The sequence below is a fragment of the Topomyia yanbarensis genome, chromosome 3, assembly GCF_030247195.1.
Source record: "Topomyia yanbarensis strain Yona2022 chromosome 3, ASM3024719v1, whole genome shotgun sequence".
Classification (NCBI taxonomy): Eukaryota; Metazoa; Arthropoda; class Insecta; order Diptera; family Culicidae; genus Topomyia; species Topomyia yanbarensis.
Window position 1 is genome coordinate 302288716 of NC_080672.1, and position 12472 is coordinate 302301187.

At 43.2% G+C, this 12472-nt stretch overlaps 1 protein-coding gene across 7 annotated transcripts in view; it reads right to left on the reverse strand.

The window, feature by feature from the left end:
* Positions 1–12472, reverse strand: part of LOC131690704 (uncharacterized) — a 142657-nt gene that overhangs the window by 24786 nt on the left and 105399 nt on the right. For 3 of the 7 annotated variants that reach the window (XM_058976640.1, XM_058976639.1, XM_058976645.1), the window contains 7 exons: positions 9471–9602; positions 9084–9407; positions 3803–4129; positions 3505–3672; positions 3090–3272; positions 2898–3029; positions 2622–2711 (listed from right to left, as the gene is read on the reverse strand). In XM_058976640.1, the coding sequence (XP_058832623.1) occupies positions 2622–2711; positions 2898–3029; positions 3090–3272; positions 3505–3672; positions 3803–4129; positions 9084–9407; positions 9471–9602 (1356 nt within the window). The remainder of the gene's footprint in view (positions 1–2621; positions 2712–2897; positions 3030–3089; positions 3273–3504; positions 3673–3802; positions 4130–9083; positions 9408–9470; positions 9603–12472) is intronic. The other 4 variants (XM_058976643.1, XM_058976642.1, XM_058976641.1 and 1 more) reach the window with 3 other exon arrangements.

Here is a 12472-nt window from a genome sequence, read left to right on the forward strand (position 1 = left end):
AAGAACCATGACTCCTATTCCTGCTGTGAAAATCGTATGAATCAAAATGAGCGAAGCTCAAACGCGGTTCAGAGCAACATCTGTTAAACGCCAGTCGTTCAAAATACATCCCAATGGGAAGATGCTAGCCCTATAACCGCTTTGTGGGCTGGACTAGCTCTTGAGTACGAAAATTGCTAGTGTCTTCATGCATTTACCAGTTGAAACATTATGATTTGCTCCATCACACTGTTTCCTTTCATTTTGACATGTATGTACTCGAAACAATGAACAGTGGTCCAGAATGAAAATTTAGCAGGAATTTTAACTTTTTTGCTTAGCCTTACAACATGTTTGGCAAAGTTGTTGTACTTTGCAAGGCCCTTCTTTTTGTTTAAACCGATGCTAGGGTGGTTCTAAATTTGGCAATTTGGCAATATTTACAATAGAAATTTTTAACGGTTTGAGATAGAGCTTTTCTGTCTTCGATGAAGTTGTAGAGCAACACATTTTAGACAAATTTGCTGAAGACATGCAAGCTCTAGCTTTTATATTTTCCATTGCACGAGAAATTCAAATGTAAGCTTTAGGATGTTCCTTAAAAAACGATTTTATTTCTATAACTTTTGAAGTTTTAATTTTACGCTAAAGTACTCTTTGGACAACTTAAAGATTATTTTAGGGCGCATAATTTGCTTTAAAACACCAACTAGAATTATCTTCGATTCGGGCACTCAACATTGAATGCTGTTGCTTTCATATGAAATAGCATGCTTTGTAGTATAGATCACAACAAATGGCAAATGCGATATTTTTTTATATCTTGCAATATTTACTCAAAAAATTGTATATATAACTTTCTAACGAGCGAAGCAAGAGGTTCAATATATTAAGACAAATTGTTTTCCTTCAAAATATCTGAAAGTATTTCTAAAGTGATCTTAATGAAAAATCAAAACTGCACAAGTTATACAAAGAAAATCATTTTTTAAGAAATACCCTAAATTTTTTTGGTAAATTTCTTGTAAAATGAAAAGTAGAGTTTCAGTGTCTTCGACAGAGTTTTTCAAAATTTCATTATCTTCAATTTTGTGGAAAACAGCGAAACTCTATCTCGAACCATTAAAAAGTTATTTTTCTGATTTTAAAAAAAATTAGAACCACCCTACCCACTATTTAAAATAATAGAAAAGTATTGTAAAGTGCAATATTTTATCATGAAAACGAAACTACATTTTTTATATTGTTCACCGTGAAAGTAATTTAAACATATTACAAAGAGTCAATTCATGAAAAACCTAATTTTTAATATAACTTTTTCAGTTTTCATTTTTTTACAACCTAGTCTTCAGATGATTTTCAGAGTTTTTGAAGACGAACATTTTTTTCTAATACATCAAAACTCTAGCTTTTATTGTTCAGAAGATATAAGCACTTAATATTTCAAAAATAGATTTTTTTAAATCAATTTTATGAAATTTAAAAAAATATTGTATTCGCCATTTTTTGCTCAACTATAACTATAATCATGACCTTATTTATAGTTCAAAAAGAATTATCTTTTATTTGCCCCAAATGAGTGATATTGTTATTCAAAACAACCCCATTTTTGGCGAAAAGTGCTCATAACTTTTCAACGCAAATAGCTAGATATATAGTGCTATGAAACAAATTATTTACCTTGAAACAGTCTTAAAGTTATCTGAAGACTACTTCAGTTATTAATAAATACAGCAAAAGTTATTGGAATAACATTGCATTTCGAAGAAACACCCTAAGCTCCGACTTTAATTTAATTTATTGTAAAATAAAAAGTATGACAGATATAGCTTACATGTCTTCAGCAAACTTTTCCAAAATTTGTCGTTCTACAACTTCGTTTGGCTCTAGCTAGAATGATTAAAAAGTTAATTTTTTGATCTTGGTAAAATTTGAACCACCCTAACTGTTGTTTTAACAAAAAGAGGGGGCTCATAAACTACGAAAACTTCTCCAAAGACTTAATAAGGCTAAGTTGTTTAGTTTTAGTAAAATCTCAAAATTCCTGCTAAATTTGCATTCTGGACCACTGTGCAATGAGCGATAAACTAATGAGCCTATCTTATGTAAGGTCGAGATAATTTTCCGAGCAGTACTAGCAGCGGTATGCATCCCTTTACAGCGGTCCCTATACAAGACACGAATAGTTCCGCTACTATAGCATCTCTGTCGTTGCCAGGCTACCATGATCTTGCGCTAAATAAAGTGTGGGCGAAAGCATGCGTCAGTTAGCTGAAGTTATTAAGAGGGTATAAACAAGACTGCCGAAGAGTTTTATTCAATGGTTAGAGCGAGAGAACTGTAGTCTGAAGCGTTGAGGTTGGTTCATTCGTCAGGGAGCACAGTTTGTATGTATAGGAATAATTCGGGTTATGCGCTCTAACAGATTGCTGCAATCAAGTAAATATCTTTACATTGGATGGTTTCAATATGTACACACACTTGCTAAAAGAAAAAAATCTTTGTAACAGTAGGGCGGCGGAGCAACAGCACATTATGGGCAGTATAAGGAAACATTGAAGGTTACATTCCAGACTGAAGCGGAAAGAAATCCTAATGTTTTGAATGCGGTTTTATGATTTGAATCGGGGATTTGATAATACCTGATATGCCCACCCTAGTCATTTCCTGTCGCTTACGAATGTTCTCAGCTGAACAAAAACTTCGGCAGTAGGAAGGTGATTTGTTTTTATCTGGCAATATATTTGCGATTGTGAATAATTTGGTTGGTGAAGTTGTAACCGATTTTGGTTCAGTTGGTGATTTTGGGAACGGTAAAAGTAAAAAGAATTAATAACTATATTCTAATGTGCACATTTTGTTGCGTATATGTGCTGTGAACTGGCATGCAGAGGGAGGCGGAAAGATTGTGTACTTACAGAAATATACTGCAAGGTACTGGGTTTCCTCCACCATGGATTCCAGCATCACCCGCGTGATCAGCTCTATCCGATCTTCGGTCTTTTGCGTGATCAACCATTGGAGTACTTCTTCTTCCTCGTCCAACGAACCTAAAACGGTATTGTTAATTGAAATGTCCGAATACTCTACGGAAAGCACCAACTTCATACCTTCAAACACGTTAGGAATGTTGTCCTCGAAATAGACCATCACCGGATATTCAAAGATTCCGTAGTGTTCCGCAATGGTGAAGTCATCGGTTTTGACAAACATAATTCCGTGACGATCACAATCATCATCGATATTTTCCAGTGACTCTAGTACTCCGGAACATTGCTCGCAAGTATCGGTGTCTAAAGGATAAAGACAATAGCTATTAGAAAGCGTGTCAAGTATCGCCGATATGCTCGGTAATCGAATAAAAAGCAACACAAGGATACACAAATAAAGGGTGTTAGAACTGAGAATACACAACAATGAGTCGAACGGGCTGACTGGCTTGCTTCGATTGTGGGAATATGGAGTATGACGATGGGAGCACTATTTGGAACACAGGCCATGGAATGTCAAACGGGTCCGTTATACCCTCTGCTGAATCGGGTGCTGCTGTAGGTTCAGGTGCAGGTGGTTCCTCAGTGGCTACTTCCTCATTTGCCTCCGCTACAATGTCGCGCAACAAGCTCCTACGCTCCTTCACCTTCCGCTGTTTCTTAGCAAGTTTTGAATTGCAAATATCGCAAGTTGTCTTGTTCCCTAGAAATCGTGTTAGTTGAAGTGTGCAGTTTTTTTATTCATCGTGCGAAAGATACAATGTCATTGTGGCCGTCGTTAAAAAGTTAGAAAACTGAGAAACATTTAACTAATTTTCGTAATTTCTACTTACAAAAATAGACTGCCAAGGAGCTAGATTCCTCGATCAGCTTCAGCAGTTTCAATCCGTTCAAATCTTCGATAATGTCTCCGCCAGGGTTTTTCTGCGTCATCAACCAGTTTAGAATTTCGTTCTCGTCGTTCAAGTCTCCAGCGAAGATGACCGGATCTTTCGAACCGAGTTTGAAGAATACAATACCGGGCAGGGCGTATACTCCCAAGTCTTTGGCCATCTGTTTGTCATCGATCTTGACAAAGTTGATACCGGCTCCATCGGCTTCATCATCAATATGTTCGATTTCGGCCAGAACGCGGGGACACTGCTTGCAATCGTCGCTATCTGTAGGGTAGGAGAATGTGATGAAACAAAGGTTGATCACTGATCAACAGCACAGAACTCATTCGTAACCGAACGTTTTACCGAGAAACAAAGTGCGTTTGGTTCTCTCCAGTGCGGTTTATTCTTTTCGGCAGTACGAAGGCGCTTACCGTAGCAGAGGCTATAGTAAAGCATTGTCAATAAACAATCCCGTGAGAGTTATTTATGTACCTGTGATGAATTGTAGTTACCCCCCCACCCCCCCCCCCCCCCCCCCGAGTCAAGCTTTACCAAGGTGGATCCGTTGGTATTTGGGTGGTAAACCACTGTATAGCATAGCTGTTGCGCGGGAGCTTACAAAACGTTACTCGGCCGTGAATAACGTGTCGAGATAGCGGCCCGGAGTTGGAACCCAAAAACATGGAGTAAGAATCTTACGCACATGAAGCAGACGCGGCGAATCCCTTCGCCAAAAGTGGTATAACGAGGTCACCACCTTGGCAAAGCGAACAACAGCACGACCAAGAGAAACAGCAGCCGAAGCTTCAACACGACGAGCAGCCTCAACAACACCAGCAGCCGCAGCCTCAGTTTCAATAGAAGTAGTCAAATAGCTCTACTTATTAGGAGCTCACCGAGAAAGCTATGGGCGAAGCGGTGGAAGTGAGAGCCCTGTGTCCGGAGGCAACCATCCAATGTAAGGACCTGGATGAAATGTCCTCGGAAGAAGAGCTTAGAGAAGCTTTGAAAAGAACAATACGAGCTTGAAGAAATGCAGATGACGATCTGAATGAGGAAGAAACCTTTCGGTAGGCAAGCAGCTTCGGTTAGGCTTCCAATCGAAGCAGTAAACAAGGCACTTAAAATTAGGAAGATCAAAGTTGGCTGGTCGGTATGTCCATTGACTGTCTCTCAGCGACCGGAAGTGTGCTTCAAGTGTCAAGAGTTCGGCCTCCTGGCGAGACCTGACAGGAATAAAATATACAGAAGTTTCGGAGAAGAAAGCCACAAGGAAAAAGACTGCCGCCAGGCTCCGAGATGCCTGATCTGTGCAACCGATGAAGGTAACAACCACGTTACAGGAGGCACACCATGTCCGGTGCTCAAATAGGAGAATGCATCGAAGTCACAGTGGAGGTAACGCAAATCAATCTGAACCACTGCGACACAGCACAACATTTGCTACGGCAAGCTGTGCGCAGTCTAAATGAGATGTAGCTATCATTTCGAAGCCTTGCCGTATCCCGGCCAGCGATGGAAACTGGATAGCAGATAACGCAAAATCAGCGGTGATTTGAACGGTGGGGAAATATCAACTTCAGGAAGGGGTTTATCGTGCAGATGAAGGCTTCGTAATCGCTAAAATCAATGGACGACCGATCGATTCACAGAAATGGTCGGTAAGCTGACAGAAGACCTTGTCGACGCTTGGGCAGTAGAATGGGGCAGCCGCTTTACCAACTCAAGGGGGAGTAGTCTGCTCGAGGCCTTTGCAAAGCTGAACGTAGATGCCGCGAAGTTATTGATGTTGCCTTCTGCAGCGCGGACAGGTTGGATGTTTAAATTGGCTAGTGTACGAGGGAAGTACCCACAGCGAGCACTAAGCGATCCGGTACACAATCGGAAGCAATAGACAGTCGGAAGCACGTGTGACCCAATCAATCGAGCGGAGGTGGAAAACAACGAAGTTCGAAGTCTTCGTTGAAGCGTTGAGGCGTGAGTACAATCACCTTGAAGTGACAACGGTATTAGCAAGAGCGTGCAATGGTAGGATTCGGCGAGTCCGGAGGATGCCCGCCTTTTTACTGCGGGCTCGCCCACAAGGTCGCTGAAGGAAATGCTCTAAGACCAGCGTTTAAGGCGGCAAGAGCCGCACTTAACAAGGAAATCAAGCTCAGTAAGAAAAGCTGTTTAGAGGAGGTTTACCGCAACGCCAATTCAAATCCGTGGGGCGATGCCTATAGAGTTGCCATGGCGAAGATAAGAGGACTGGCAGTACCACCGGATAGGTGCCCGGAGAGGATGAGTCATCGGAGAAGCGCTATTTCCACCGCATGGACCGATGGGCTGGCCGCCCACGCCATGCGGGACTCAGTATAACTACGAAGAAGAAGCTCGGGTAACCAACAAGGAGCTGATAGTGGTTGCAAAAGCCTTGAGAACCAAGAAGGCACCAGGACCAGCCGGTATCCCCAACATGGCTCTGAAAATAGCAATCCTATCGAGCCCGGATATGTTTATGACCGCGTTGCAAAAGTGCATCGTCGATGGAAACCTCCCCGATATCAGGAAGCGACAAAAGCTTGCGCTGTTGCCGAAGCCAGGCAAGCCCCCTGGAGGAGATCCTTCAGCATATAGGCCGATATGCCTGCAGTCAGCAAGATGCTTGAAAGATTAATCCTTAACAGGCTTACAACACACATGAAGTGAGAAAATGGTCTATCCAATGTGCAGTTCGGCTTCCGAAAAGGTACATCCACTGTGGACGCCATAAGAGCGGTCGTGGAAACTATGGAAGCTACGCAGAAGCAAAGGAGAAGAAGAAAACGTTACTGCGGTGTGGTTACACTGGACGCAAAAAATGCCTTCAAGAGCGCTAATTGGGCTGCAATCGCCGATTCACCGCATAGTCTGAGATCTCCCGAGTACCTCAGTAGGATTCGGAGGACTTACTTCCAGAACCGGCAACTGATCTATGAAACTGACGCCGGAAAAAGAAGTGTAACCGTACTCGTATGGGCACTCCACAGGGTTCCATACATGGCCCAACTCTTTGGAATGCTATGTACGACGGAGTGCTGATACTGAGCCTCCTCAGGGCGTGAAGATTGTCGGTTTTACAGACGACGTGGTGCTCCTAGTGATCGACGAGTCAATCGAGGAAGTAGAAGTACTCGTAACGGAGACGACAGATGTTGTGGAAGACTGGATGTGCGTGCGGAAGTTGACGTTAGCTGACCACAAAACCGAGATGGTTATGATAAGCAACCGAAAGGCGGTGCTACAGGCAACAATTTCGGTCGGAGAGTATATCATCAACTAAAAGCGGGAAGTTAGACAGGAGTGATGATAGACGACCCGATAAACTTTAATAGCCACATCGATCGCGCATGCGGGAGGGCCGTAAAAGTAATTTCGGTACTTTCTCGGATCGTGCACAACAATTTGGCGATCAGCAGCAGTAAAAAACGACTACTGGCGAGTGTCTTCACATCGATGCTCAGATACGCAGGACCTGCCAGGGTGACGGTACTGCAGACGAAGAGGAACACGTCTCGGCTGAACAGCACGTTCAGGATGATGGCCATGCGGGTGTCTAGCGCATATCTCATCAGTGGCATCTTACGTGATAGTTGGAACGATTCCCATAAACCTTCTACTCGAAAAAGATAGCGAGTGTTATAGGGATCGAGGTACGAGAGGAGTCTGTAAACGAGCCCGCGCTGACATCTTAAGCAAGTGACAACATCAGTGGGATAACGCTGTCAACGGTAGATGGACCCATCGACTAATTCGATGCCTGCCGGTGTGGGTGAACATAGCGGACGGCGAGGTGGATTTTCACATGACACAGTTTTTGTCTGGCTGTTTCAAAAAGTATCTGAGTGGGTTCGGCCATGCAAGTTCGTCGTTCTGCATCACGTGCGGTGATGCAGAGGTAACGCCTGAGCCTGAATAATATTGTGCAAAGAATGTTCGCGGACAACGAAAAATGGGACGCGGTGAACAGAACAGTCGTTCAGATCATGTCAGCGTTACAACGAAGCTGGGGAGAGGAGCAGCGACCAGCAACGTAGTAGTACACGGCCTCGGGTCGTCGAGGAACCGAGGAACCGGAAGTTACACTCCAACTGGAATCGCCGGACCGACCTTGGCACTCGACAAATCAGTCTACGGCAGAGAGATAAATTAGACCACCCTGCGCGACCGGAGTAGGATAGATCCACCGTCGGGGACTAGACTGAAGGCACGCATCGTCGATGGTAGGTCGTCGGGGCACCTGAGAACCGGAAGTCATCCTCCCCCCGGAATTGCAGGACTGACCTCGGCACCTAACCGACCAGCATCGAGAAAACGATTTCTAGAGAACTTTCAACGTCAGTACCGTCGGACTAGGCTAGGCCCACCGCCGGGGACTAGTTCGAGTAGATCGGGAGGTAGCACCGACAAATGCGCGCCTGTGAACTGGAAGTCACCGTCCACCCAGAATCGCAGGACCGACCTCGGCATCTGCCCGGGTAGCATCGGTTTCGGAAGATCTTCCGCTGCCGCGGAACTCTTCGTCGGAGTAGGAAAGCTCTTCGGGGCACCAGTGAACCGGACGCAATCCTCCACCCGGAATCGCAGGACAGACCTCGGCATTCTGCCGGACTGCATCGAAGCAAGACTGACGCGTCCGTCAACGGTTGCGGGAGACATTCTTTCGTCGGGGAACTCTCCGCCCAGGGTAGGCTAGCACCGTTGGGGACTACGCGGAGTAGCACCGAATGCGACAAGCCACCAGTATAGGGTCATCGGAGCACCAGTGAACCACAAGCCAGTAGCCATGTAGGACTGACATGGCGGTTATGAGACCAGCGAACTAGTACGACTAGCTAGACCTGGAATCAAGCGAAGTGTATAAGCACGCCTACCCTCCCCCCGAAGTAGTCATTTCAAGTGGAATCCGGTAGATCAGACAAACGTCGAACTGCTTGGTGGAGTTAATAGGAGTAGGGTTAAGGGTTATCTTCTCTGATCAGAGTTCCTCACTCTGGCACAAAATGGATGAAATCGGTAGTATGGTCTAACTGCTGAACGTGTGCTGGGTCGGCGCAAAAACTTTTCCAAGAACAAGCACACACAGACTTTTGACGAATTCGACGAACTGAGTCGAATGGTATATGACACTCGGCCCTCCATGCCGGGATTAGCTTGACGATGTTCAGAGTAATTGTATAACCTCTCTAAAAGGCAAACACATCACGGGACTTACAGAAGAACACAGCAAGATAATCCGAAGCCTGTCGTATTTTTTGGAACATTTTTCGGTTAACTTTCTCGATGTGATCTGTCATTTCCATGTTCTGCGGGTTCGTTAACCAATCTAGCAGTTCCTCTTCATCATCGATATCACCGTCGTAGTTGATCGCTTTACCCTTGCGGAAGTACGTAACTCCGGGGGGATTTCGGAAGCCGAACTTCTTGGCCATCAATCGATCCGAACACTTAACCAGCAGAATGCCGTAGTCGGACGCTTCGTCATCTATCAGCTCAATGTGCCGCAGTATCTTGGGGCTGTTTTCGTCGTCTTCCAGATCTGGAATAGAATTATGGTTTTACTCATTTTTTTTCTTTAAGACCGATATGAAGGTTTCCTTACAGAATACTACAGCTAGGAAGTCTTTGGTTTCGATGTATTTAAGAAGATCATCACGATCCACTTCGGCGATACTTTCATCTGTTTTCTGGTCCGCTATCCAGTCTACCACGTCATACTCGTTCATCAAGTCACCTAGAGTTTGAGGGGGGGGGGGGAGTAGAAAGTTTAGTTTGCTTGTTTATACGACACTACTATCGTAATTGGTACTTACATCTTGCAGTAGGCTAATAATCACAGGTTGTACAGAAGTTCGGGACAATGTTTTAAAATTGAACTGATAGAACTTCGGGCAAGCTTAGTTTGGCGTTAATCAAAACTTTATTAGTTTAAAGTTTTTAAAAAATATAGAAAAAAGTAAGGCAATAACAGTAATAAAATAAGTTCACTAGTCGCCTAATTTCTTGCATCTCCTTCTTTAATGTTGACTCAAATCCGGTTTTGATAGCGGTTTAGTCACAGTGACTTCGCTTAGATTTTTACCTGAAACTTAGTCTCTAGCTATCATTATTCAGAACGGGTTTACTTTTTTTCCGTGTAAGAAATATTTCAAGTCTGTTCAGCTTTGAAAGTTTTAGTTTGGCTACGCTTAAACCACCTTTCGTATACACTATTTAGTTATACTGTTTCACCTGCATACTAAGTGCAGGGCAACTCTAAAGGGAGTTGTTGTGTTTCTAACTATTATCATTCATTTATTACGGTTTATTTCTCGCCTCCTTCCAATTGTTATGTATGTTATTGAAGGTTTGGTTTGTTCGCATCGTTGAATTTTTTTAGTTCTGCAAATTCCGTTTCAGCGAATAAGCTACAGAAAAAATGCCCAAAAAATAGCCGAAGGAGATAACTGCCATACCATCTATCGCTAGTAAACATTGTTGGCGGTTCAGGACAGAGGTTTGTTTGATGAAGAAATACAAAAATTAAGGAATGAATAGATTGATTTTTTTTTAGTATATCCGAACGGTGGAAGAGCATTGCCAATTTTCGTAGGACAAAAGAAGGGCGAATGTGTCGTGTTTCCTCCGATGGCAGTTTTCGCGTTCTCTGTTCGATTACAAATCTAATCAACAAGACAATTCATACAGTATATTACACTAGCTGGTAAGTCAAAGAACTAACAGAACTAACACATGCCAATGATTATTTACATACTAGTGTTCATCACTGTTTTCTTTTCGTGTGTAGGCAGTGTGAGCACAATGCATTTGCTTGCTTCCCAGACTGTTCCAATCAGGATTTACGTCGATAAACATTCGATTACAACTATATTCTTACTTGATCATGATTAAGAGATCTGTACACATTTCGAAATTCGTCAACCGTGTATGTTGTTAAATAACTGTACCAATTAGCATAGTTCACCGAAGATGCTTCCATATCAACTAGTTTCGAGTTGCGTGAGAGAGCGTGTGTGCGTGCGAGTGCGTAGTGCGTGTGCGTTGTAGGTAGTCGTAGTTTGAGCAAGCGCGTACAGAATTTGACAAACAAAAATATCGTTTTGCACTCAGCATGTAGTCTACCGTTCAGTTAGCTATGCGTTACTATTTAAAGAAAATGATCCTATCTAGTTAAATTAGTGTTACTTGCGCAAACTAAAATACAAGTCAAATATTTTGTCCTAAAAACATGCTTAGTGTACTTGTCCTCGTAGTAAATATATCTTTTGTAAATAACAAACTTGCAGTCTATTCAAGAATGAACAAAAACAGTAGAGTTTACGAAAAAAATATCTCTGCCCGAAAATGTGCGAGGTTTCAATATGCATCGATTGCTTTCACATTGTGTCTCCAGTGCGTGTGTGTATGTGTGTGTGTGCGTGAGAGAGTAAACTACTGCGTTCTATTGTTTGGGTGCGTGCTAGTGTGATTCGATGATTTTGCATTACTGGTAATGACAAGCTTCGTCACAGGTTGATTTGTGTGGTTGAATTTGGTTCATTTATTTACTAAGCTAAGCCTAAGCTAAGTTATTTCTCGACCTTCTTCTTCAAAAGTGGTTTACATTCTTCTCGTCACTGTGCTACTTATTTACTCTAATCAGTATTGTATTAGTTTAAGAAATATTTCTCTCTTTTTTTCTCTCTCTCTTTCTTTCTGTTTCTCTGTTTATGATAGTTGGGATGTCAGATAGTAACTCCAATCAACACTTTACTTAGGTGCATCTGGCGGGGAAAATAAAGAGAATGAAGAGATTTCGTTTTAGAAAACGTCTGGTTCATGGTGGACGGTTTTGCGCACACACACGGAAAATAGAGAGTATGGTATGGTGTCTTGCCAGGAGAGGTCGTTTCGATTTGGTCTTTTAGTGGGTAACTATTCCTGTAAGAGGCATTCTCACACTCTATCTGACAGTTTAACTGGTTGATCGGTTTAGTTTAGTTTCATCAAGCGTAACAAGGTTCGCGTTTCAATAGTGTATCGTTGGTGTTTGGTTTGGGCCTGGTAAGGTACTCTGTGTTTAAAGAAATAGGTGAACACTGGGTGTGGCTGTGGCAACCATTTACCACCAGCCCAATTTGCCGAACAGTCCATCATTGTCATCGTCTTCATCATCCTTTTTACCTTTGGCCTTGGTCTTGGATTTTCCCTTCACCTTGACCTCGATCGTGTTCTTGGCCTGGGCGGCTTTCTTCTCCTTGGCGGTGGCCGCTGTTGCATCGGCTATTTCCGACAGCTTCTTCTCCTTGAAGGCGAACTGGCTTTCGGCTTCTGCGCTATCACGACGGCTGATTTTCTGGGCAGCCATCTGCGTTACGCGGGTATTCTTCTCTGCCTTGGATGGACAGCAGCGGAACGAATCCTCCTCCTTGGTGGACTTTTTGTCTGTCTTGGTAATGCGACCGGCGTGACCCAATCCAACGTAGAAACATTCGTCATCTGTGTGTATACAAAAAACATTTTGTCAGATTTGGGTTTGATACGGTTTTGGTTAGGCTTTGGTTTGTTTGGATAGTACAGAGTTGTTTTTGGCATTGAACTATTAGGGTAGTGAATGTAAAGATA